The following is a 24,429-nucleotide window of genomic DNA, read 5'->3' on the forward strand; positions in this document are numbered from 1 at the left end:
CTCTCTTATCCATGGTTTTGCGTAGGAACAATTAGAAAACTTCAGTGGACAATAATCCTAGGGTTCTCATTGATATTTTACTAATGTAGGTATGCTGAAAGTAATACTTGTCCTATGAAATGGCAGTTGGACACCTTCCAAAGACAATGGCTGCTAATATATAATCTCTCTTGCTAACCTAAGAAATTAAAGAGTGTGAATTGAGATTGCTTATTTTACATTTTAATCATCTACACCAAGGGAATGTAATTAAATATTAGGTAACTGCTAGGTTTCTATGATTGAGTGGATAATTTACTGCTTTTCATTCTATTACAGTACCATTGTTGGAGGTGTGGCGAAGTATTTTGTACTCGATGCATTGATAAGAAAGCCTCTTTACCAGGACATCTCAGTCAGGAACCTGTACCCGTTTGTCGACCATGTTACAAAGATGTAACCCGTTCTATTTCTGTCGATACTCCATAAAACTTCCTCGTATTTTGTTGGTTAGTCGGGTGTTGAGGTATCCATTAAGTTTTGTGGGTTGTGCTGCCTAATTAGAAATCTGTCAAAATAAAATCAAGATTATGATAAAGTTTTTAATAACAAGAAAGCCATAAATATGATTGTTAAGAATCTCTGTAAACTTTTGTATAACCCACTGTATATACTGGATCTGATTTTGCTGATTTGGATGGCATTTAATTAATCTCTACAATGAATTTAGCTCCCATCAGTTTAAATTTTTTGGATTAGCACAATGGCTTATCACTCCAAAATACAGTAATGGCTTGTGTAACTTCTTGGAATAAGTCGCCTTTAATTATCAGCTAAGCTATTAAAAGTTTAGTGTATAAGTACAAATCATGTTCCTACATAGAATTACAACTTGGAGACTGTACCTTCAAACCAAACAGAAGTACTTCACAATGTACTAGTATTTAGACTGAAAACCAAAAGCTAGGATTGTCTCACAGTGTTAACGATTATTCATAGATAGATTTTAAAATATTCACTATTCAAACAAGAATCTTTTAAAATGCCTGATTAAAGAATTGAGAAAAATGTTATTTTCATTAGTAAAATAAATTTTTGAATATACTTACCCGATAATCATGTAGCTGTCAACTCTGTTGCCGACAGAAATCTACGGTCGGGATACGCCAGCGATCGCTATACAGGTGGGGGTGAACACCACAGCGCCATCTGTGGTCAGGTACTCCAGTACTTCTTGTCAACACCACCTCAATTTTTTCCTCGGTCCACTGGTTCTCTATGGGGAGGAAGGGTGGGTCAATTAAATCATGATTATCGGGTAAGTATATTCAAAAATTTATTTTACTAATGAAAATAACATTTTTCAATATTAATCTTACCCGATAATCATGTAGCTGATTCACACCCAGGGTGGTGGGTGGAGACCAGCATATATGTTAACAAAGAAGCTAAGTATCCCGTATTTTATTTTATTAGTTATTCAAAAATAATATAAAATAAATAAGTACCTGGTAAGGAAGACGACTTGAACCATTACTCTGCCTTTATTAAGTACGTCTTCCTTACTGAGCGTAGCGGTCCTCTTAGGATGCTGAACGACTCTTAGGTGCTGAAGTATAAAGGGCTGCAACCCATACTAAAGGACCTCATCACAACCTTTAACCTCGGCGCTTCTCAAGAAAGAATTGACCACCCGCCAAATCAACAAGGATGTGGAAGGCTTCTTAGCCGACCGTACAACCCATAAAAAGTATTCAAGAGAAAGGTTAAAAAGGTTATGGGATTATGGGAATGTAGTGGCTGAGCCCCCGCCTACTACTGCATTCGTTGCTACGAATGGTCCCAGGGTGTAGCAGTTCTCGTAAAGAGACTGAACATCTTTGAGATAGAATGATGCGAACACTGACTTGCTTCTCCAATAGGTTGCATCCATAACACTCTGCAGAGAACGGTTCTGTTTGAGGGCCACTGAAGTAGCCACAGCTCTCACTTCATGTGTCCTTACCTTCAGCAAAGCAAGGTCTTCTTCCTTCAGATGAGAATGTGCTTCCCTAATCAGGAGCCTGAATAGGTAAGAAACTGAGTTCTTAGACCTTGGAAGAGAAGGCTTCTTGATAGCACACCAAAAGGCTTCTGATTGTCCTCGTAAAGGTTATGACCTTTTTAGATAGTACCTAAGAGCTCTAACTGGGCAAAGTACTCTCTCCAGTTCGTCCCCCACCAAGTTGGACAGGCTTGGGATCTCGAACGACTTAGGCCAAGGACGTGAAGGAAGCTCGTTTTAGCAAAAACCGAGCTGCAAGGAACATGTAGCCGTTTCAGATGTGAAAACTATGTTCCTGCTGAAGGCGTGGATCTCACTTACTCTTTTAGCTGTTGTCAAGCACACGAGGAAAAGAGTTTTCAATGTGAGGTCCTTAAAAGAGGCTGATTGGAGAGGTTCAAATCTTGATGACATAAGGAACCTTAGGACCACGTCTAGATTCCAGCCTGGAGTGGACAACCGACGTTCCTTTGAGGTCTTAAAAGACCTAAGGAGGTCCTGTAGATCTTTGTTGGTGGAAAGATCCAAGCCTCTGTGGCGGAAAACCGCTGCCAACATACTTCTGTAACCCTTAATCGTAGGAGCTGAAAGGGATCTTACGTTCCTTAGATGTAACAGGAAGTCAGCAATCTGGGTTACAGTGGTACTGGATGAGGAAACTGCATTGGCCTTGTACCAGCTTCGGAAGACTTCCCCTTTAGACTGATAGACTCTGAGAGTGGATGTCCTCCTTGCTCTGGCAATCGCTCTGGCTGCCTCCTTCGAAAAGCCCCTAGCTCTTGAGAGTCTTTCGAAAGACTGAAGGCAGTCAGACGAAGAGCGTGGAGGTTTGGATGTACCTTCTTTACGTGAGGTAGACGTAGAAGGTCCACTCCTAGAGGAAGAGTCCTGGGAATGTCGACCAGCCATTGCAGTACCTCTATGAACCATTCTCTCGCGGGCCAGAGCGGAGCCAACCAACGTCAGCCGTGTCCCTTTGCGAGAGGCGAACTTCTGAAGTACCCTGTTGACAATCTTGAACGGCGGGAATGCATACAGGTCGAGATGGGACCAATCCAGCAGAAAAGCATCCACGTGAACTGCTGCTGGGTCTGGAATCGGAGAACAACACAACGGGAGCCTCTAGGTTATCGAGGTAGCGAACAGATCTATGGTTGGCTGACCCCACAGGGCCCAAAGTCTGCTGCAAACATTCTTGTGAAGGGTCCACTCTGTGGGGATGACCTGACCCTTCCGGCTAAGGCGATCTGCCATGACATTCATATCGCCCTGAATGAACCTCGTTACCAGCGTGAGCTTTCGATCTTTTAACCAGATGAGGAGGTCCCTTGCGATCTAGAACAACTTCCACGAATGAGTCCCTCCCTGCTTGGAGATGTAAGCCAAGGCTGTGGTGTTGTCAGAGTCCACCTCCACCACCTTGTTAAGCTGGAGGGACTTGAAGTTTATCAAGGCCAGATGAACCGCCAACAGCTCCTTGCAAAAGATGTGAAGTGTCCTTAGCTCCTGATTCCATGTTCCCGAGCATTCCTGTCCGTCCAAAGTCGCACCCCAGCCCGTGTCTGATGCGTCAGAGAAGAGACGGCGGTCGGGTTTCTGAACAGCCAAAGGTAGACTTCCTTGAGAAGAAAGCTGTTCTTTCACCACGTGAGAGTAGACCTCCTCTCTTCGGAAACAGGAACTGAGATCGTCTCTAGCGTCATGTCCTTTATCCAGTGAGCCGCTAGATGATACTGAAGGGGGCGGAGGTGGGGTCTCCCTAACTCGATGAACAGGGCCAGCGATGAAAGTGTCCCTGTTAGACTCATCCACTACCTGACTGAGCATCGGTTCCTTCTCAGCATGCTCTGGATGCAAACTAGGGCTTAGTAGATCTTTGGGGCCGACGGAAAAGCCCGAAAAGCTCGACTCTGAAGATCCATACCCAGGTAGACAATGGTCTGGGATGGGACGAGCTGGGACTCCTCAAAATTGACCAGGAGGCCCAGTTCCTTGGTCAGATCCATAGTCCATCTGAGAATCTCCAGACAGCGACGACTTGTGGGAGCTCTTAAAAGCTAGTCGTCTGACGGAGCCGGACACAAGATCATGGTACTGCTGCACAGTCTGTGAACTGTCAATCATGGGGAAGCGAGGAAGTACAGTGACAACCCGAAGCTGTCTAGACTGTCTGGGTCGTACAGACAACTCCTTATCGGGTTGCTGAGGTTGCCGCACTGCGTCACAACAAGTCACTTCTGCTGGTTGTTGAACGTCTTCCCAGTGACACACTGACTCCGTAAACAAAAAATCCTCTAACAAGGACTAAGCTTGGACTGCATGTCTTGCAACACAGCTCAAGGTCTATGGGAGCAGGTGTGGTAACAGACGGGGTTAGCGACTGAAGTGGAACCATTACCTTCCCTGGAAGCATGTTATGCTTAAATAAAAGTCCATAGGAGGCTACGCAGCTAAAGGCTCCTCTCCAAATGACAGAGTCCTCAAGGGAATATCAGAAGGAGGGAGAATAGCACTTTCTCATCTACAGGAACCATATCCGAGAAAAGCTAAGTTCTCTCAGTGAGGGTTTCACTGGTGCAAAAGCAGCAGACTAGAAGGCAACGTTATGAAACTGCTTGACAGTCTAGTGAGTTGGCAACAACCAAAGATGTGTGACTGAGAAGCATGCGGTAAGGTATGCAGAGCATGCTGTAAGGTAAGCAGAGCATGTTGCATGGCGTGCGGCTTATGCTGCATGGGATGAGGCTCATGCTGCATGGGATGAGGCTCATGCTGCATGGTATGAGGCTCATGCTGCATGGGATGAGGCTCAAGCTGCAAGGGAAGAGGCTTATGCCGCATGCGTTGAGGAGGATGCCGCATAGTATGAGGCTCCTGCCTCATGGGTTGAGGCGGTTGCCGCATAGCATGAGGCTCCTGCCTCATGGTTTGAGGAGGATGCCGCATAGCATGAGGCTCCTCATAGCATGAGACTCCTGCCTCATGGGTTGAGGAGGATGCCGCATAGCATGAGGCTCCTGCCTCATGGGTTGAGGAGGATGCCGCATAGCATGAGGCTGCCTCATGGGTAGAGGAGGATGTCGCATAGCATGAGGCTCCTGCCTCATGGGTTGAGGAGGATGCCGCATAGCATGAGGCTCCTGCCTCATGGTTTGAGGAGGATGCCGCATAGCATGAGGCTCCTGTGAGGTTCCTGCCTCAAGAGTTGCGTCTGCCTCAAGGGTTGAGGAGGTAGCTGCGCAGAGAGAGGCTCATGCTGTGAAGAATGCGGTTGCTGCATGCGTTGAGGCGGCTGCCTCATAGCATGAGGTTCCTCAAGAGTTGAGGCTCTTGCCTCAAGAGTTGAGGTTCTTGCCTCAAGAGTGGAGGTGGCTGCCGCAAGAGTTGAGGTTGCTGCCTCAAGGATGGTGGAGGTTGCCGCAACGCAAGAGGTTGCTGCATAGCGTTGGTATCTGGCAACTCCCAATGCGGCAGCTCACGCGTGGAGGTAGGTTGAGGAACCTCAACATCATACGTCTGGCAGGGTGGACTGCGCAGAGGTGGAGTTGAGGTTGCTGCCTCGAGGATGGTGGAGGTTGTCGCACCGCAAGAGGTTGTTGCCTCGAGGATGGAGGAGGTTGTCGCACCGCAAGAGGTTGTTGCCTCGAGGATGGAGGAGGTAGTCGCAACGCATGAGGCTCCTACCTCAAGGGTAGAGGAGGTTGCTGCAAAGCATAAGGCTCCTGCCTCAAGTGTTGAGGAGGTTGCCGCGTGGCAAGAGGCTCCTGCCTCAAGGAAAGTGGAGGTTGCTGCACAGAGCTGGTATCTGGCAACTCCCAATGCGGCAGCTCACGCATGGAGGTAGCTTGAGGAACCTCAACATCATACGTCTGGCAGGCTGGACTGCCTAGAGGTGGAGGAGCGCTCGCAGGAGGAGGTGTGTTAACCTTCTCTGCCTGAAACTCCTGCATCAACACCGCAAGCTGAGACTGCATTGTCTGCAGCATAGACCACTAGAGTTTAAGAAAGACAACAACAAACGGAGCTACTGTCCGTTGAGACTGAGGGTCTAAAACAGCTGGTGCGGCAACAGACGGAGCTACTGCCTGTTGCGATACCACCTTGCCTCTCTGGGAGGTGTGCAGTTGTCGTACTGCAGCAAGTCCGAACTGACCCAGTGCTAATGGCTACACCTAGGAGTTGGACTTGCGTGGAAGGGACCGACTTGCACTTAAAAGCTGCAAGATTTGGTCCATGGTTTCTGCGAGAAACCTCTTCCGCAGACGAGGAATAAAAGGGCTCTCTCGTCTTTGTGTGGGTGGGGTGATCACGTCGGCAACGTGTGTAGATACACCCGAAACCACGGAGGGAAACGTCTGTTCGTCGATCAAGGCCTGCTGAACCCATAAGTCCTTCGACATTACTTCTCACCTGGGCTTGGGAGCTTGTAAGAGGTCCCAGACTAGGCGAACAACTGGCACGAACAGACGAACCCTCGAACGCAACACTGTAACACTTTGCGCTTATCACTTTATCACTTTTGATTTTCTGTTTGCACTTATTTCACTGAACTCGAAACTTTAAGTGGTTTGTACCTGAAACACGCAATTCTATCCTTCCTTAAAAGTTAGTAATTGCGAAAACAGAATTACAATGTAACAGAAAAATATAATGAAAGATAAATAATTCAGTGGCTGGAAAGAGACTAAACACTAGATCAAATAAACTACGTTTAAAATCTCTCACCGCATAAAGCTTGAGAACAAGAATAAAACTCTAGAAACGTTTACCTTCTTCCCCTAAAGAGACTAGGGAGAAGAGCAAAAACGATAACAACGTTATTCGCTTGAACGAAACGTTTATCCTTCTCTCTCTCCCTCCGTCTCTATCTCTCTCTCTCTCTCTCTTGACTTAGAACCTGAGAGATGAGCCCAATCATATATATCGTTAAAACATATTATTGTTAAAGGAAAAAAACTGAAAGATTTCCCAAATAAAAAGTTCCTTTATTAGAATTAAAACCATTAAGCTAAGAAAGAATGAACAAAACGCTAGAATCGGTTTACTCTTACTGCAACGTGACACCGTGAAAATTCTCTCTCTATCGTAACGATAGAGCGCAAGTTGAACGTTCTGAACGTCAACAACTGCAGAGACAAAACAAAACGTTAGTTCAACTTTGAAAACAGTACGAGACTATCAAAGAAATTCTTTCAAAAACATTAAAATAGCATAATATGTTAACAGGTAAAAACGAAATGACGGGCTCAATGTTAATTAACTTCGGTACCAAGAAAAGACCGCCTACTATTAGGAAAGGTCGAATATAAACAAATATAAAAATTAATTTTAATAAGTTTATAATAAAAGGAAGTTAATCGAAGAGGCCTATAAAAGGCGGAGAGATATACAATAAATCTATAACTTTTGTTAAGCAAAATTAAGAAAGAGAGTCTATACTCTCTTAGACACCAACACTTCCGTCTAAGGGAAGGGTCGGCCATTTAAAAGTGAAAGAGAGTTCATACTCTCTTCGTCACCATAATAAATCAAATTAATTCCAAAAGCTAGCTAAGCTAATGATAAAACTTCCTGAATAGCGAAAGCTAAACTCTAGAGCAAATACATCACCAAATCGTGAGCAAAAACTCTAGAATCAACAGCGTATCCATGTAGGTCTAGCCGGAGGCACGACAGAGGAAAAATTGAGGTGGTGTTGACAAGAAGTACTGGAGTACCTGACCACAGATGGCGCTGTGGTGTTCACCCCCACCTGTATAGCGATCGCTGGCGTATCCCGACCGTAGATTTCTGTCGGCAACAGAGTTGACAGCTACATGATTATCGGGTAAGATTAATATTGAAAAACTAAATTTTCTAGCTGTTGGTCAGACAAATTAATCACACTTTGAAATAGTCTAAAAAAAAGAAAGAAAAAAAAATATTTTGAAATACCTCACATCAGGTATTAATAAAAATTTCACGCGATTAAAATTATATTTCAGTGAAAATTCTTAATCCTTTTTAATAAATCATGGGCCCTATACCAAGTACTTCAGTCAGCCTAAATGAATGAAAATACATTTTAAACCAACAAACTAAATACAAAGTCATGCAGTTTTGCTCAATTTTGTAGGTAAAATTATCAAAGCAAGCTAATTATGCAAGACAATAATATGGTTTAAACATGAACACTTCTAAAAGACTTCTTGCTTTGCAATTTCTTTAGACTCCAAAGATACATTTACTCTACTTGAAGCTTCAATATTATGAGCTTGTCAGATTTCTAGGTATCCCTACCATATATTGGAAAAATCTCATAAGTCAATGCAACTTTTGACAGCCATGTCTTTCATTCTCTGTACTGTATAGAAACAAATTTTTCATGTTCACTTACCTGATTTCTCAGTTGTATGCACATCTACAATTAAAAAAAAAATGAGTAATATGTTATGCCCCTAATACTAAATTGAAATGTTTACACCTAATTATATTGCAACTAATTAATTTTTATATAAAATACTTTAACATATATGAGCCAACAGAAATATTGTAATTCAACTTCTTGTAAATGTTAAGTGAATAATCATCAGTACATAATCATCTGTACCAACAGGGACTGGTAAAGAGAATCATACAGACAATTTTGAGTATCTTCAATGATCATAACATTTCACATCGCTGTACCAAAATTCACAAAGTTGTATAGGGAGCAGGCAAAACAATGCTACCGAACCTATTAAAGAATAATTCCGTATGTAGTGAAATGAGAAATATTTTAAGATAACTTTGATACAAAAAATATATTAAAATGGTGAAAAGATTATATAAATTTTTCTTAAACTGCATATTGGCCCTGCTTGCTGTCCTGTTACTATCTTGCAATACTCTTGTAAATATAGTACCAAGATTTTAATAGCTTTATGTAATAAATATTGAAAAATGTGAACATTAAAATTAATATTGTTAAGTACCAGATTATGAGAGCACCTAAATAAAGTAATTTTGTCTAAATTAAGAAACATTTAGTAAAATACTGTACTGTACACTGATTACATATCCTCATTGATAAATAAAATAATACAATCCACTTCAAGACATTCTTAACTACTAATTTTAAAATTTTTGTAGAGCCTAACTCAATTATGTAAAAAGAATAAATACTTCCAAGTCAGACCCAATACAGCTAAATGGTTTTGGAATTGAAGCTGTTTTATGAAATTAGTTTGACAAATTTAAGTTATCGGGTATTACAACTACTCGGCTCAATGCTGCTGAAATATAGTTTCTTTTTAAACTACAGTATTCCCATTTTAAAAATGTAATAAAGCACACTGCCATACCTCAGCAAGCAAATTTAAACAAGGATTGTAATACATTATGCTCATAAAGTGCTCACCATTCATTAATTTCAGTGAAAACATTGGAGGTAAAATTAAAGTTTCCAGTTTGACATGATTTACCTTTAAATATTTATGGTGAATACGTCTTGAATAGGGCTGGTGCAAGTCAAACCCAAGGCATCCTGGAGAATGTGAAAATTTTTATCATTAATCAAGCTAGAACCCTAAGTCTAACAAAAAATAACCTTCAACTGCAACAGAAAGGAATTAAAAACTAACTTAACAAAAGCCTAGACTTGACACAATTTTAACTTTGGCATAGTTTGTTCTCGATAAAATACTCACAGTCACTAATACAAGTAAAATTTGGGCAAGGTGTTACATTCCTCTTAGCACAGTTAACCTACTTTACATGATCTAATTGGAAGCAGGCTTCATTTATATAAGAAATTTTAACAAAGGACACGATGTTACTGTATTAAAAAAAAAAAGATACACTGGTTATTACTGTATTTTGAGTTTGTTAATAAACAGTTCTCAGTTCACCACGTTCAATATAACAAGTTTTAATAGGATATTTGTTCTCGGTATTAGGAAACTAAAGGCAACAACAAATAGGGTTAGAAACCAGTACAGATATTTTGAGAAATTATCTTTATGATTACTATTACTATAAGTAGTTCAATAAGCAATTTAAAAAGTCCACCAAGTTCCAAAAATATGTAGTTGGGCAATTAAACTGAGTTAATTACTTCCAAACAGTCGAAAGCAGATGTGTATAAACATACCTTGATTTAGCGTGCCTTAGATTTATTTTAATTACTCTGATAGCAATCATTACACATGACAAAGTGGGGAGAAATACTGAAATATAAAGTAATGAAATGCCATCCCGTATGCAGCGAATGATTTGCATCAATAGTAAGGTCTTAGTAATACTGGTGTAATTGTATTTTCTTCATATAAAGGGATGAAATTCACTTTAGGTGTGAAATAGTTTTTAACCTGTAAAATTATGAGTACTGTAGTTTAGAAATTAAACATTTGGTATGTTAATATGCTACAGCTGTGTGGCATCTGCTGTGATAGTGTATGTTGTGATATGAAACCAATGAATTTCAATCACAATCATAAGGACAATGCAATACAGGTATCTGTAGTAAAACATGTATCTTTGCATTAGGTAGATACCCTGTAGTGCAGTTTAAAGTACATATTTGAATATTTTAGCACAGTACATCAGTATAGTAATAATGTACTGTATTAAAAAAGAAATTGTCTAAAAGCACCTTTTGATCATCATTAATTTAATCTTGGCAAATTATCAAATCCCCAAAATTAATACTATACTTCTACTTCCAGCATGTAAATAATAACAGAGTTCAAGGCTAATTTAATTAACTATCACTGATTTCAATCTTTATTTTATACCATACTTGTATTGCTAAACAAATTGAACATTACCATGTTGCATGTAATGGGGATTTAGGGAAGAATTAATTTCTCAGGGTATTTTTCATAGAAATTTATCACGACTAAAGATAATCCAGATATACTCTAGATTTATGTCATGTGGTACTGTACTATAGAACGTATTGATTTATATTTTGTACTGTGCTTATAAATCTAGTAAATGTCATAACTAAGAGTTTGATTACAGGTACTACAAAGTAAAATGCTCCCATTATTACCAATATATCATTCATACTGAACCTATGAGTTTTTCCCCTTCCCGATAAATCTCAATCAAATAACATGCTATAAGCCTTAAATAGCAAAAAAATTTGAGCACTGAAAAATTATTAAATAATCCTTATTAACTTCAACAGCAACTTCACACACCTATATTTATATTACAATCATTCAATTGACTGCTGATGAAAAATAATTAATTCAACCAGTGGCTTGTCAATATCAGATACCCTTACATTTCCCAGTAGCCCTTTCTCTCCAGAATCCTTGCTTATAGTGATGTTTACCATAAAAACTAAAAATTACCACTTTTCTTTCCTTTCAGTGGGCCTAGCGCCCAAATATTGTACAATATTGAGAAGGAATCTAGCAGTTGATTTCAATGATGGCAATTTTTAAGTTGAAATTAATTGCCTATCCTCTTGACACCTCCAGGCAAGTCCAGAAATAAAGAAAAATTGATTAAAATCTTATTTTGGATGTGGGTCAATGAAAGATGAATCAGGAAATTTAAAGTCCTTAAATATTAAACTTCAGCACCTTAGACTCACCCACGTAGTCTGATAACACTGTTAAAAACCATCTATTGCTATAAGTCTGTCTCTATAGTGTGTTCCCAAGTACAACACCTCTATCATACTCACTTATTCACATTATTACCCAATGCTGTAAATTGCAAATTAAAAATTGAATCCTGAAATTCAATAAATTTAAACCATTAATAATGATGGTACAGTATTAGACCTCATCACTCCCAGATAATACAGCACGTATAGCCCAGCAATCTTGACAAGCAAGCCAGGTTTCTTTAAGATACTGTAATGCTTAGCAAAGACTGAATTGGTACATCACTGAGCTGCATCCAAAACTCTTCCCAAAGAAAGTTTCCTACAATAATTAACAACTAGTTGTACTTCTAATATCATGAACTCTAACCTTTAAGTCTTTCATCTGACTGGGATCCAGTTCCCGGGAGCCTCGGTGACTAAACTTTTAACGAGAGAGGACATAGCATTTTTGGACAGAGGACAATCAGAAATCTTAGCCCCACAAAACAAATTGAGAACATTATCTCTTAATATTTGCAGTCTTGTCCAAATAACAGTGTAGTTACCACAGGATAAAGAAATTATTAAAATTGTCCTTGGCTCTGAATGGAGAGATGAAGATAGATAGGATTATGCTATTCTCTCCAATACCTACATTATATGAAACAGCCTGTAGTTCACTCAAACAATTATTTGCTGACCCTAACGAAAACAGGAAGTGTGTGTTAGCAGCAATATCCTTAATGAAAAGACATCCCAAAAATGCTAACCTTTTGTATATAATACATTTAGATTACAAAAAATTGCTCTAACAACCAGAGGTTTTTCTATACTAACAGACCTAAATACATCCTCGATAATACCTATAACAGATAAATCCAATCCTAAATGTTTGAGTATGAAATTCAGCATGGATCTATAACACTTTAATAGCTGAATTGGACAGTTTTCATAAAAAAGGGAAATTGAAAAAGTTTAACAATAATTTCAAATCTAACATCACTGAAACATTCCTTAACATGCAACAATCAAAGTAAACATTTCACTGGCTTTTATACAGATTATTAGTAGACTGCTTTTTAGAACCTAAGAAAGAGTTTTCAAAGTCCTCTACATGATCCTTGTCTCTAAGATTATAGTGAAGTCCCCATCTGATTAGATGGGTTGTGTATGGTTTTGGATGCACAGCTTGTGAAGACTGGTCTTGCAAACCACGTTCTTTGAGGGCAAAAGAGAGCCACCAGAGTCACTTGCTGTTTTCAGACACTATGAACTTGTTTGACAATGCAAGTCATGGAAAGCCGTACAGATCCAGATTCGACCAGTCCTATAACAGGGCATCCACCTTCCATGCTAAAGGCTCCACAGAACTGGTGAGCAAAATACAGTCATCTTTGTTGAGAGATGCTCTAAATATGTTCAACTTTGATCTTCTCAACCACTTCCAAATCTCTAGACACTGACAGATGCAGACTCAATTTTCATTTGGAAGAATCTGATTTTTTCTGCTTAACTGATCCAAGACTATTGAAGTCAATAGAACTTACTACTGTCTAGAATAGGGATTACGACCTGGTTTCCCCAATTCCGAATACTGTGTAAGCACTAATGCTGTGTTGTATGAAAACACTGCTACATACTTTCCATTAGTTGTGACTCTTGAGATTTAAAGCCCCTGAACACTGAAGTTCCCAGCAATTGATATAGAGAATACATTCTCTCCTCTCCACTTCCCGGTGATAACTGCTGACAAGGTTTGTCCCTTCAATGCAGTAGGTGAAGTTGGTTTTTTATTGTTAAAATAAAAACTCTAGGTCAAGCATCTTTCAATCAATGATGGTTTCATGAGAAGAAACTATATCTGATTAAATAACAAGGTTAGCAATTTATTTGTTTTATAGAACTCTGAATGCTTTTGTGAATGAAAAGGCTTTTAACACATACTGGGAGGCAGAATTAGCAGCTTTCCCTCACACAATTAATAATTTAATGATTCTATCAATAAAAATCTGTGAAAACAGTGGGATGCAAATCATCCTGGAGGTGGGAGCTTCTGACAGCTTAGAAGAATAAGAAGAATCAGTATTTCCATTAAGTAACTTATTTGGATGTTGTTCAGAAATAACTTTCCTTAATGATTGTAAAGGAGATACCTCATCAGTGTCAGGCTCTTCCTCTGTATGATCATCTTTATGGCCTGATAAATTCTAAAGCAATAACGACAGCCCTTCCCTTTTATTTAATTAGAACAGGCACCTGTGCTAAGCAAGGGACTCGTTTCAGTAGTTGAGGTACTAGCACCTACATTCACACTGTTAGGTATACCTCGAGAAGTGCTTAACCTACATTAAATTGATGTGCACTGCCATCCGAAACATGCTACCAATCAGTTTTTCACTGAAACTTTAATTGCACTTTGTTCCAAAGGAATCAGGCAATATACCAATAAAGCAGTTGCTCATGAAAGCCTACTTAAGCGAGCAGAAATATATAAGACTTAAGACTAACAGCTGTCTTCTATCTTAGAATCTAGTGGTAGTAACAGCAGACCGGGTCACGGATATGCGAGGGTTTGGCAGTAAGACGTCCTAAAGTGATTCAAGAGTGTGAAGCTCTTAGAGAGGGGATTGACTGTTGTGCACTGTATACCATCAGAATCCTTGCTGACTGGTGCACTAGAACCACTAAGGAAATCTTGAGAAGTTAATCTTGAGCTTAAAACTGGGCAGATTAGGCAAAAAAAAAAACTTGCTGGACTTCTTAGAATTAACAAATGGAAGCTATAGATGACAAAAACTTCTAAAGCTCATTACTATCAAAGCCAAAGAACTCATTAATAGCTGGAGGGGCCTTATCATCATCATTTCCACTGTAATGAAAAAGCCTAGTCACCTATGGAATTTCCCCTGGACTGAGCAGCAACTTCCTTTTATATTTGAAACTCTTGATTGGCCACCATGATTGCTGGGAAGAAACTCCCTTGAACATTCTACACAGTTTTTAATAACAAATCCAGGGGAACCCATTAAGATCGCTAATTCCCAAACAACCCCATACAATCTGGAGGAGGTAAACAAAGTGTCAACCTATCAAGCACGGATGTAATGAGATGACTGAAAGACAAAGCATTTACAGTGTACCTCAAGGTTATTGCCATTAACCGTTACATTGTCTTCAATCTTGTAACAGAAGTGCAGGTCTATTGAAAGGGTAGAAAATGTAATTTTTTTACTTTTGGGGTAAGCGTCACTATAAGCCAAGCTTCAAGAGAAGTAATATGAAAATTGGGAAAGGCTTACGGAAAAAATTTAAAACATTCCATTTCTGGCAAAGATAAAAAATAATCCTAATCATGTCCTTATAAATAACTTATTTTATGTGCTTTACAGCAATATCAAATAGGTTCCTATGAATTCCCTTGATACCCTTAGTAAAGTCTATAAAATAGCAATAGACCTGATAAAATTAGTAAATTGAATGCAAAACTGTTTTAGATTGTGACCTGTTTATTAATGTAAAACTAATGAGTACTTTGCTCCTATTAACTTGTAAATTATTTAATTTTCATGGTGTGTTTGTAGTGTGTACAGAATATAAAATTTTTAAGTACTCTGGATACAGCAGGGATGCTCGACTTTCTGAAAAAATTTCTTTTCTATTTAGAAATAAATGAAACCTTCGGGGTCAAGACAATTGGCAGTAGATTACAATTTGTTTGAAAAATAAATTGGTAGAAAAAATGCATTGTGTGATACTTGAAATTAACTACTGTAAAGGTATAAGGTAAGGGATTGTCAGTCTATGTTTGGGCTTATTTAAGCTGTAAGTTAATTTTGATTGTGAGCAATGAAATCTTAAAACCAAAATTATATAATATGAAACTATAAGAAAACAATTAATTGTCGTATATCCAGCTAACAGGATAAATGAATCTTCACATGAAATATGTTACCTTTTTAAGCTGATATATTCTACAGGACAAACTTTTAAATTTATGCCATCTTGCATTTCATCCCCTGTATTTTATTTCCTGCATCTACTGGGGTACCTTATAATTTACAATATGAATAAAGAATTAATAGATTTACAATTTTAATTTGGATATGGAGGAAGCAAACTTGGTCTTAACATGTAATGGCTATCAGAAGTAACTACAATATTTGTTTTGTGATAAGTTATAATGGGAAGAGAGTTTTATATGGAAACTTTAATAACCCCATCTATTTCATAAGAATGTAACACTCTTATAAATTGAAAAGGGGCTTCATAGAACAGTTCCTGATCTTTATTATTGAAATGCAAGGATATGAAAGTAAAGAGATGATAAAAGCCCTCTTATCAAATAATTTGGTAAATTCTCAGTCATTTTGTACATGCCAAGTCATCATTCAAAACTATAGACCAATAAAGCTCCTACATGAGCTAAACCTTTCTTAGTACAATTCTCAATATCTTGGCTATTTCACCCAACCTAGAAATTTCAGAAGGTTTTGCTTACAAATGAGAAAGAAAATATGTATCATGAATTAGCATATGGTTTTTTTCTAGCATAATAAGTTCTGTGCATAAATCTTTCACCAAGCTCAGGCAAATATGAATGCTCAGACATAGAATACTACAGTATATAAATGAATACTCATTATGGTAGTAAAATTACTTCACTTCGAATTCCAGAAAATACTTTAACAGTTTAAAAAGAAACTAGACCAGATAAAAAATTCTTTTTGAATGCACAAACAACATTCATGATGAGTGCATAATAGTTCAATTAAACATTATTTATGATAAACTATGAGACCAAGATTCAAGAATTACTTATGTTAATGCTTTAATTTAATTGGCAGCAATATTAGGCTACAATATTTGAATATTTTTTCTGTGCAGAATAAATACTATGAATTTCGAGTAGAAAATATCAAAACAAATACTGTACTAAAAATGTTATTTTTATTTGTAAAATAAATTTTTGAATATACTTACCCGATAATCATGTAGCTGTCAACTCCGTTGCCCGACAGAATTCTACGGGAGGGATACGCCAGCTATCACAATACTAGAAGGGGGTGTACTCACCAGCGCCACCTGTGGCCAGGTACTACAGTACTTCTTGTTGACACCTCCTCAATTTTTCCTCGGTCCACTGGTTCTCTATGGGGAGGAAGGGAGGGTCAATTAAATCATGATTATCGGGTAAGTATATTCAAAAATTTATTTTACAAATAAAAATAACATTTTTCAATATTAAACTTACCCGATAATCATGTAGCTGATTCACACCCAGGGGGGTGGGTGAAAACCAGTGTACAAGATTAAAGGATAGCTAAGTATCCCGTTTTTCATATAATCAGTTATCTCAAAATAACAATGAAATAATAAGTACCTGGTAAGGAAGTCGACTTGAACCGTTACTCTGCCTTTTTTTAAGTTCGTCTTCCTTACTGAGCGCAGCGTTCCTCTTAGGAGGCTGAATCAACTCAAAGGTGCTAAAGTATATAGGGCTGCAACCCCTACTAAAGGACCTCTACACAACCTCTAACCCAGGCGCTTCTCAAGAATGAATTGACCACCCGCCAAACCAAAAGGATGCGGAAGGCTTCTTAGCCTACCGTAACAACCATAAAAACAACAATAAAAGCATTCAAGAGAAAGGTTAAAAAAGGTTATGGGATTAAGGGAATGTAGTGGCTGAGCCCTCACCTACTACTGCACTCGCTGCTACGAATGGTCCCAGGGTGTAGCAGTTCTCGTAAAGAGACTGGACATCTTTAAGATAAAATGATGCAAACACTGACTTGCTCCTCCAATAGGTTGCATCCATTATGCTCTGCAGAGAACGGTTTTTATTAAAGGCCATCGAAGTAGCTACGGCTCTCACTTCGTGGGTCCTTACCTTCAGCAAAGCAAGGTCTTCCTCCTTTAAGTGAGAATGGGCTTCTCTAATCAGAAGCCTTATATAATACGAAACCCCATTCTTGGACATGGGCCTCGAAGGGTTCTTGATTGCACACCATAAGGCTTCTGATTGTCCTCGAATAGGTTTTGACCTATTAAGATAAAATTTCAGAGCTCTGACAGGGCAAAGAACTCTTTCTAGCTCGTTACCTACCATGTTGGAGAGGCTAGGTATCTCAAACGATCTAGGCCAAGGACGTGAAGGAAGTTCATTCTTAGCTAAGAATCCAAGCTGTAAAGAACATGTTGCAGATTCGGATGTGAATCCAATGTTCTTGCTGAAGGCATGAACCTCACTGACTCTCTTAGCTGTTGCAAGGCAGACGAGAAAAAGAGTCTTGAGGGTAAGGTCCTTGAAGGAAGCTGACTGGAGAGGTTCGAACCTAGGTGACATAAGGAACCTTAAGACTACGTCTAGATTCCAGCCTGGAGTGGTTAGACGACGTTCCTTAGTAGTCTCAAAAGACTTAAGGATGTCTTGAAGGTCCTTGTTGGAAGAAAGGTCCAAACCTCTGTGGCGGAGAACTGAAGCCAACATACTCCTGTACCCTTTAATCGTAGGAGCTGAAAGGGATCTCTCATTCCTAAGATGTAATAGGAAGTCAGCTATTTGGGTCACAGAGGTATTGGTAGAGGAAACTGCATTGGCTCTACACCAGCTCCGGAAGACTTCCCACTTGGATTGGTAGACTCTACGAGTGGATATCCTCCTTGCTCTGGCAATCGCACTGGCTGCCTCCTTCGAAAAGCCTCTAGCTCTAGCGAATCTTTCGACAGTCTGAAGGCAGTCAGCCGAAGAGCGTGGAGGTTTGGGTGCAACCTGTCTACGTGAGGTTGACGTAGAAGGTCCACTCTTAGAGGGAGAGTCCTGGGGACGTCGACCAGCCATTGAAGTACCTCTGTGAACCATTCTCTTGCAGGCCAAAGGGGAGCAACCAGCGTCAGCCGTGTCCCTTCGTGCGAGATGAACTTCTGAAGGACTTTGTTTATGATCTTGAACGGTGGGAATGCGTAAAGGTCGAGATGGGACCAGTTCAGCAGAAAAGCATCCACATGAACTGCTGCTGGGTCTGGAACTGGGGAACAGTACAAAGGAAGTCTCTTGGTCATGGAGGTGGCAAACAGATCTATTGTCGGCTGACCCCACAAGGTCCAAAGTCTGTTGCACACGCTCTTGTGGAGGGTCCATTCCGTGGGGATGACCTGATCCCTTCTGCTTAGGCGATCTGCTGAGACGTTCATGTTGCCCTGAATGAACCTCGTAACTAGGGTGATGTTTAGACCTCTTGACCAAATGAGGAGGTCCCTTGCTATCTCGTATAGGCTCCTCGAATGGGTCCCTCCTTGCTTGGAGATGTAAGCCAAGGCTGTGGTGTTGTCGGAGTTCACCTCCACCACCTTGCCTAGCAGGAGGGACTTGAAGTTCAATAGGGCTAAATGAACTGCTAGTAGCTCCTTGCAGTTGATGTGGAGCGTTTCCTGTTCCTCGTTCCACGTTCCCGAGCACTCCCGTCCGTTCAAGGTCGCGCCCCAGCCCGAGTCCGATGCATCCGAGAAGAGATGAAGATTGGGGGTCTGAATCGCCAACGATAGGCCCTCCCTGAGAAGGAGATTGGTCTTCCACCACAAGAGAGTGGTCTTCATCTCTTCGGTGACTGGGATAGAGACTGCTTCGAGAGTCAAACCCTTGTCCCAATGAGCTGCAAGATGGAATTGAAGGGGGCGGAGGTGGAGTCTCCCTAGCTCGACGAACAGGGCCAACGATGAAAGGGTCCCTGTGAGACTCATCCACTGTCTCACCGAGCAACTGCTCCTCTTCAGCATGCTCAGGATGCAATCTAGGGCTTGGCTTATCCTTGGGGCCGATGGAAAAGCCCGAAAATCCTGACTCCGAATCTCCATTCCCAGGTACACAATGGATTGGGAGGGAATGAGTTGGGACTTTTCTAGATTGACTAACAGACCCAGTTCTTTGGTCAAGTCTAAAGTCCAGTTGAGACTCTCCAGACAGCAACGACTCGTGGAGGCTCTCAACAGCCAGTCGTCTAAGTAAAGGGAGGCTCTGATGTCCGATAAGTGGAGGAATTTTGCTATATTCCTCATCAGATGCGTAAACACCATAGGAGCTGTGCTTAGGCCAAAACACAGGGCTTGGAATTGGTAGACAACCTTTCCAAAAACGAATCTCAGGAAAGGTTGGGAGTCTGGATGAATAGGAACGTGAAAGTAAGCATCTTTCAGGTCCAACGAGACCATCCAGTCCTCCTGCCTGACCGCTGCTAGGACCGACTTCGTCGTCTCCATCGTGAACGTCTGCTTGGTGACATAAGCATTGAGCGCGCTGACGTCCAGCACCGGTCTCCAACCTCCTGTCTTCTTGGCCACCAGAAAGAGACGGTTGTAGAAGCCCGGGGATTGATGGTCCCGGACTATAACCACTGCCTTCTTCTGTAAAAGGAGCGACACCTCCTGGTGCAACGCTAGCCTCTTGTCCTTTTCTTTGTAGTTGGGAGAGAGGTTGATGGAAGATGTGGTCAGAGGGGGTTTGCGGCAGAATGGTATCCTGTAACCCTCCCTCAGCCAACTGACAGACTGTGCGTCTGCACCTCTCTTTTCCCAGGCTTGCCAGAAGATCTTGAGTCTGGCGCCTACTGCTGTCTGGAGAGGAGGAGAGTCAGTTTTTGCCTTTAGAAGCCTTGGAACCTTTCCTAGACTTGCTCCTGGAAGAGTCTGGACGGGAGCTTCCACGGCTGGGGGCTCTACCACGAAAGGGCGGAATAAACCTCGTAGCAGGAGTATCAGCCACTGGGGTGCGATAAGTCCTGGGGACTGAGGTAGCAACCTTAGTCTTACGAGCCGATGAGGCCACAAGATCATGGGTGTCCTTTTGTATCAGGGCCGCAGACAAGTCCTTAACAAGCTCTTCAGGAAACAGGAACTTAGAGAGCGGAGCGAAAAGGAGTTGAGACCTTTGACAAGGTGTGATGCTGGAGGAAAGGAATGAACAAAGCTGCTCCCTTTTCTTAAGCACTCCTGACACAAACATCGAAGCAAGCTCGCCAGATCCATCCCTAATAGCCTTATCCATGCAGGACATTAAGAGCATGGCTGAGTCCTTGTCCGCAGGGGAGGTCTTCTTGCTAAGGGCCCCCAGGCACCAGTCTAGGAAATTGAACATCTCAAATGCTCTAAATACACCCTTTAGGAAGTGATCAAGATCGGAGAAGGTCCAGCAAACCTTAGAGCGCCTCATTGCTGTTCTACGAGGAGAGTCTACCAAGCTTGAGAAGTCGGCCTGGGCAGAGGCAGGTACTCCCAAGCCTGGTTCCTCTCCTGTGGCATACCAAACGCCCGCTTTGGAAGTGAGCTTAGTCGGAGGAAACATAAAGGAAGTCTTTCCTAGTTGTTGCTTAGACTGCAACCACTCCCCTAAAATTCTTAACGCTCTCTTAGAGGACCTTGCAAAGACGAGCTTAGTATAAGATGACTTGGCTGGCTGCATACCCAGCGAAAACTCAGATGGCGGAGAGCGGGGGGTAGCAGAGACAAAATGGTCTGGGTATACCTCTCTGAAAAGAGCCAAGACCTTGCGAAAGTCAATAGGAGGCGGAGAAGACTTGGATTCATCCACGTCTGATGAGGGGTCCAGGTGTGCAGCCTCATCATCAGAAACCTCATCACCAGAGTGTAGCGAAGTGAGAGGTAAGGTATGCTGAACAGCAGAATCTGCACGAGCTGGAGCAAAAACGCTTGTGGTTTCCTCCTCAAGTCTCTGTTGAGGGAACACCTGAGGCTCAGGTTGCAAAGGCTGGTCAAAAGCAGTAGCAGAAGGTAGGCGCATGGGTGGAGGAGGCTGAGTCCTGGCATGAGTGTCTTGCCTCAAGGGTTGCGCTTGCTGTAAGGTGAGCGGATGCGCAGTAGCAAGTTCCTGAGGAACGAGTTGAGGTTCCTGAGGTGTGAGCTGCGAGAGTTGGGGTAGAGGCTGCGCAGAACGCATAACTTGTCTCGCGAGTTGAGGTTCCTGAGGCGCAAGGCTAAGGTGTTGAGGCTCTCGCCTTGAGGAGGGTTGAGGTCGCTGCAGCGAGAGCTGAGGTGTCTGCCTCATGGATGGGAGAGGTTGTTGTACCTCAAGAGAGTGTTGCCTCACTGGTGGAACCGCAAGTGGAAGCGGAGGAAGTAAGGTATAAGCTTCCTGTTCCCATTGCTGAGGTTGCCTTAAGGAAGGCGGAGGTAGCTGCACACCACCGGAAACTGGAAACTCAGAACGTGGTAAGGTATCCTGAGGAGCCTCAACATCGTACGCCTGGCAGGCAGGACTGCGGTTAGGCGGAGCGATCGCAGGAGGAGGTGTAACCTTCTCAGCCTGACACTCACGCATCAAGACCGCAAGTTGTGACTGCATGGACTGCAGAAGAGTCAACTTGGGGTCGGCAGACACTAAGGTCTGCTGAGGCAAAGCCTTAACAGAAGAGATCTGTTGCGGCAGCACCTTACTCCTCTTAGGAGGAGTGCCTTCAACTGATGACTGCGGTGAGTCAGAGCTGATCCAATGACTGCAGCCAGGTTGTAGAGCTCTTGAGGTTTGGACTCTGCGTTTGAGAGGTCTTGAGACCTGAGTCCAACGTTTCCTCCCTGACAATTCTTCAGCAGACGAGTAAAAGACGGGCTCAATCGTCTGCGGGTGGGAGTGACGGTCTCTGGAAGACACGCCCGCAACCACCGAGGATACTTCTGTGCGCCGATCAAGGCCTGCCGAACCCTTTTGCCCTTCGACATTGCTTCTCCCCTGGGCTTGGGAGCTTGCAAGAGGTCCCGGACTGGGAGGACGACTGGCACGCACAGAAGCACCCTCACGCACCACACTGACACTGACACTAGCACTTGGCACTGCACTGACACTAGCACTCGTCACAGCACTGGCACTATCACCACCCACTGCACTCTTGACCTTAAGTTCCTTGACTTCGGCCATAAGAGACTTATGATCACTAACCACCGACTCCACTTTGTCACCTAAAGCCTGAATGGCACGCAAAACAACAGACATATCAGGTTGAGGGCAAATAGTAGGTTCGGGGGTAGCCACTACAGGGGGAGGAAAAGGTAGGGGATCATGAGGTGAGGAAAAAAGTGAAGAGCGAGAAGAACTTCTCCTAACTCTCTCTCTCTCTAACTTGGTTGAATACTTAAGAAATCGGACAAAATCAAGTTCCGAAAGTCCGGCGCATTCCTCACATCGATCTTCCAACTGACAGGGAGTTTCCCTACAGTCAGAACAAGCGGTGTGAGGATCTACCGAGGCCTTCGGAATACGCCTATTACAAGACCTACATCGTCTATGGGTTGGGGCTTGTGAAATGTCAGACATCTTGAATCAAAGAGTTAGCCAAGTGGGGATTCCAAATCAAGCAAAAAGATCGTTAACCATTAATCAGAACTAAATAATAGCTATCTAAGCTAATATAGAAGTTTTCCAGTAAAGCGACAGCCGAAATCTGAGAGAAATACTTCACCAAAAGCCGTGAAAATACTCCAAGATCATAAGCGTATCCCAGAACGTCTTGCCGGAAGCACGACAGAGGAAAAATTGAGGAGGTGTCAACAGGAAGTACTGTAGTACCTGGCCACAGGTGGCGCTGGTGAGTACACCCCCTTCTAGTATTGTGACAGCTGGCGTATCCCTCCCGTAGAATTCTGTCGGGCAACGGAGTTGACAGCTACATGATTATCGGGTAAGTTTAATATTGAAAAACTAGAAATCATCAAGATATTACCTTGTCTATAAACTGCATAAGTAACACGGTACCGGTACTACAAAACCAGGAAATAGGCTGGAACCAACAGTCATTTTTCTACCTTTGAGAATGTAACTCTAAACCTAAAAGGTAAAAATCGGGTAAATTCATATGAATTATCTCAAGGAAAAACCATCCTTTTCCAATTCATCACCTGGTAATTTAAGACTAAATTCATCAATCAGTATACCTTATTCTTGGTTAAGCTACTTGAAACCTTTTCTTGATGGCAACATGAAATAAAAAAATGCATTGTTAAACTAAAATGGCCTTCAAACACTTTTGATAACAACTGTAGAGTTTGGAATTTAATACTGTAAACAAGAAAAACTGGGTAATAAGAAAAAAATTAAATAAGGCTATTGCAAGTCTGTATTATCAGAAACACTTATTTTAAACCTTCATAGTTCTAAACAATTAAATCTGTAAAATTAGAATTATAACGGTAATGTCGTAAAATCTCTGATTTATTCTCATACTAGCATGAAGCTTAAAACAATTCACAATGATATGCTGATAGGGATGGCCAAAACAAAATACAAATGTCAAGCAAGAGAGTACTAAACCAGATACGATACTCCAGTTATGGTTCAAGGAGCTAAGCTCATTAGTTCAGGCATTTACTACTTAAAATAACATAGATGTTTTGGAGTTACAGGGCAATTGTTTTAGGCAGATTCTAGTTCAGTATGCAAACACAAGGTGCCCTGTGGCATCGGAATTTACAGTTTTAGCGATATACAAAGCATTTCATAATCCATATATTAAATTCTGTATACAGTACATAGCTTATCTGTACATAGCAGTCTATGACAGTAATTATAGTTTTACAAATCATAATTCTTCAATAATGGAGATAACTAATACACAACTGTACATAAATTATGAAAAAAAAAATGTAAATAAGGTATGACAGGACTGTATTAGGATTTTAAAGTGATTATCAAGTATTTTTTACATGTATGATAGGTATTTGTTAACTAATGTTATACCTAGCAATTTCATGATTTACTGATGTGAAATTGAAAATAAATTTTGTGTGATACAAAAGTGTTTTATATCCATTCTTGATGCTAACAAAATTTTCCAAGATTTTC

At 41.3% G+C, this 24,429-nt stretch overlaps 1 protein-coding gene and 1 long non-coding RNA gene across 5 annotated transcripts in view; one reads left to right on the plus strand and one right to left on the minus strand.

Moving 5' to 3' along the window:
- Positions 1–468, plus strand: part of Mtmr6 (Myotubularin related protein 6) — a 913,496-nt gene extending 913,028 nt beyond the window's left edge. For all 3 annotated transcript variants that reach the window (XM_068355203.1, XM_068355201.1, XM_068355202.1), the window contains one exon: positions 319–468. In XM_068355203.1, coding sequence (XP_068211304.1) covers positions 319–468 — 150 coding nt within the window. The remainder of the gene's footprint in view (positions 1–318) is intronic.
- The window catches only part of LOC137624439 (uncharacterized), a 63,139-nt gene that overhangs the window by 6,658 nt on the left and 32,052 nt on the right, over positions 1–24,429 (minus strand). For both annotated transcript variants that reach the window (XR_011040733.1, XR_011040732.1), the window contains exons 2-4: positions 23,312–23,415; positions 9,466–9,527; positions 322–547 (exon numbers count right to left, since the gene is read on the minus strand). This is a non-coding gene — a long non-coding RNA (uncharacterized lncRNA). The remainder of the gene's footprint in view (positions 1–321; positions 548–9,465; positions 9,528–23,311; positions 23,416–24,429) is intronic.

The sequence above is a fragment of the Palaemon carinicauda genome, chromosome 31 (assembly GCF_036898095.1).
Source record: "Palaemon carinicauda isolate YSFRI2023 chromosome 31, ASM3689809v2, whole genome shotgun sequence".
Taxonomy (NCBI): domain Eukaryota; kingdom Metazoa; phylum Arthropoda; class Malacostraca; order Decapoda; family Palaemonidae; genus Palaemon; species Palaemon carinicauda.